Source organism: Triticum urartu, chromosome 5A (assembly GCF_056163025.1).
Source record: "Triticum urartu cultivar PI428250 chromosome 5A, HENAU_Tu73, whole genome shotgun sequence".
Taxonomy (NCBI): Eukaryota; Viridiplantae; Streptophyta; class Magnoliopsida; order Poales; family Poaceae; genus Triticum; species Triticum urartu.
Genome location: NC_141877.1, coordinates 505180905 through 505183967, shown reverse-complemented (window position 1 = coordinate 505183967; position 3063 = coordinate 505180905). Strand labels below are relative to the sequence as shown.

The 3063-nt window shown below is 42.0% G+C and overlaps 1 protein-coding gene across 1 annotated transcript; it reads left to right on the top strand.

The window, feature by feature from the left end:
• Positions 1–1831: 1831 nt before the first annotated feature.
• Positions 1832–2728, top strand: LOC147972288 (uncharacterized). The gene is made up of 3 exons (XM_087524287.1): positions 1832–1970; positions 2371–2404; positions 2444–2728. Exons 1-3 carry the CDS (start codon positions 1832–1834, stop codon positions 2562–2564), a joined length of 294 nt encoding a protein of 97 aa, XP_087380413.1. The 3' UTR covers positions 2565–2728.
• The last annotated feature ends 335 nt before the right edge of the window (positions 2729–3063 follow it).

The window sequence follows — 3063 nt, the reverse complement described above, 5'->3', positions numbered from 1 at the left end:
ATGATGCGTTTAAATAAAATACGACGGAGGAAGGTTGTGCTAGGAGATAGACGTGGTACAAAGGCCGGGCGGAACATTTTTTTCCTTATAACTCACTTATTATTAATCCTCGACGGAAACAATCCTTGCTTTCGGCAAGCCAACTAAAAAAAGGTTGTTCCTAGAAACTTCACCATTGATAAACTTGGGGAGCCTCTCCCCAGCCGCGTCACCCGAAGGGACCACCCAATAGAATTTTGACCTTTTTTTTAGCAAATCCAAATCAAAAGTCCCATAGTCTCTAACCCAAATTCAAAGTCTTGTCCACCAAAACGCCTCCAAGTCCAGCCTCATATTACAACATAAATGTATAGGGAATTCCCTAGCAGGCGCTCACCGCGTCTAATTCTCACTGTTTTGCACAGGGAATATCGAGCGATCGAGCGGCTTGGGCCAGCCTGTTTATTCGTTTCTATGATCCAGGTTTTGGGATCCTTCTAGAGGTTTCCGGCCGGGTTTTTCCGGTAATGGGAACCTTCTAGAAGGTTTCTGAATTGTGTTTTCTATTTTATTTATGTTCCTTTTTCTGTTTATTCGTTCCTCTCTTTTTTTCGTTATTCCGGCTTGTTTTGTTTGAAATTTTCAAATGTTTGTTCGTATTTTTTTTAAAAATCTTGTTTTCAAAATTTCTTCACAAATTTCAAAAAATGTTTGTGTTAAAAAAATGTCCAGGAATTTCAAAAAAAATATATATATCTTGTTTTCATTTTTTTCACAATTTTGAAAAATGTTTGTGTTTCAAGAAGTTTAGGGATTTCAAAAAATGTTATCGTTTCAAAATATGTTCAAAATTTCAGAAACATTATTCGTGTTTAAAAACTAATTCAAGAGTTACAAATTATGTTCCTTTTTTTAAAATCTGTTCACAATTTTTCAGAAAAATATTCACAATTTCAAAAATGTTCCCACGTTTCAAATTTTGTTTGCAGTTTTTTTAAATGTTCATGTTTTAAATTTTTGTTCTAACGGTTATTGTTTCCAAATTTTGGTCCAAAACTAAAAACTGTTCGTGATCTCAAAAAATATTATGGAATTTCAAAAAATGTTCGCATTTTTTGTAATTCTTTTGTTTTTTCAGAAAATCTTCCATGTTTGAAGAAATCTTTTCAGTTTATAAAAAAATAGGATTTCCTAAAATTGTTCCTTTTTAAAAAAAATCTGAATTACAAGAATGGTTCACTTTTCGAAAAAAATTGGAATATAAAATAATTGCAGCATTTCGAAAGTGTTCGCACTTTTCAAGAAATATTCTTACAATGTTCTCCAAATCTCAACCGCTGCTGTGTTTTCTTATAGGTTTTTGCGCCTTTTATGACAAGCAGCTGATGTTGGTGTATTGGCTAAGAGGTCGTGGTTAGTTTAGCTCTAGGAAATAACAAGCGGCAAGTTGGTGGCCCGGCCCAGGCGGATGGCTGCATGTGCGAAGCCCGCCATTCTGCCGTAGTATGCGGCAGATAGGAGTACCCAATGTATAGCAGCATGGAAATCAAATGGAGTACTTCCGTAGTTCCAACAAAAAAATGGAGTACTTCCGTGGCCATAGGTTCTTGTTGGATGTTTTTTTGACCTAAAAAACTGCCCAGGCGGGCTTCAACGTACCACGGGCCGGCATGCCTGGGCGTGTACTCACGCGCCCGCGCCGTGCCAGGCCAGTATAACGCCGTGCCGTGCTGGCCCGTTGTCCAGTTTTGACCGGAAGTCCAGTCCTTTGAGACATAAACTGTCTCCCGTGCCCGTCCCATCGGTAGCAAACCCTAGAATCGTATCGAGGCGAGGCAGAAGGCGGGCAATCATGTCCCTCCGGCGGGCCGTCGGTTTCCTCCTCACACGGAGGTTCTCGCCGCGGGTGATCCCAAGGATGACGGCTCCTACACGCTCCTTGGTGAGTCTCCCCCCGTTGTTTTACACTTTTACTCAAATCGGCAACTCATGTTTCTCATCCCGATCTGTATAGAAGGAACTGCCCATCGGTGGTGCTGCTGGTGTTACCGCGGTTGCGTTTGCTGGTGCTGGAACCTGGGCAGTTCAGTATTTCAGGAAAGGCCCAGATGATGTTGAGTCAGGTAGATTCCTCGTATTCGTTCGTTTGCTCCGAGGTTTCATGTCAAGAACCACCACCTCAGGTCATGCATATATACAGTGGGGTAGCCAGCCCAATTTGCCAGGGTGGTTCGGTAATAAAAATATTTACACAAGTTATGTTTAGTTTAAAAGAATTTTTTACTACACTATACACAAAAGCTATGGGGGATTTCCAGGGTGGTCCATGGACCACCCTGGCCACCCCCTAGCTACGCCACTGCATATATACACACTTGTCTTCTTGTGCAGCTGCTTGCAAGGAAGAGCAGGACATGAAGGCGAGGTTGGAGAATTGGTTGAAAGAAGACGACATGATGGTGAGGTTCGAGAATTGGATGAAGGAGTTCAACAAGACATACCGCGATGAGGAAGAGAAGGCTATGCGGTTCCAAGTGTTCAAGGACACCATCAAGTGGATCGAATCGCGGCCCCCATCTATCTAGGAGGTTTTGCTCCCACCTAACTGTTTTGCGGACTTAACAAGAGGAGCGCCCGTGCAGCCAGTCCTGCTGCTGTATCGATGATGATTTTGATGACCCGGACAACGAAGAGTACCGCTAGAACAAGTTTCTCAACGAGGATGAGCAATGGTATCTTCTTTTGCAATTTGATTATCCTTAAATACATACATATATACGTGATGCACTTGCTAGCTTGGATTATGATGACTTTCCCCTGTTGTTTTAGATGTCAAATTGGACCTATATATTGTGGTCGATGTAGGTTATTTGACTTTTCCTGTTTTTGATATCCCATCTCTAGTCAAACCTCCTTCCCTTCTTCACTAGTAGAAAATAGGGCTTCGGTCATAGCGCAATATACACATTAGTCTCGGTTGCATTACGAACCGGGACTAATGTGAGCATTAGTCCCGATTCGAGCGGCTAAAGGCATTAGTCCCGGTTCAAATGGGTCCTTTAGTCCCGGTTTGAGACACGAACC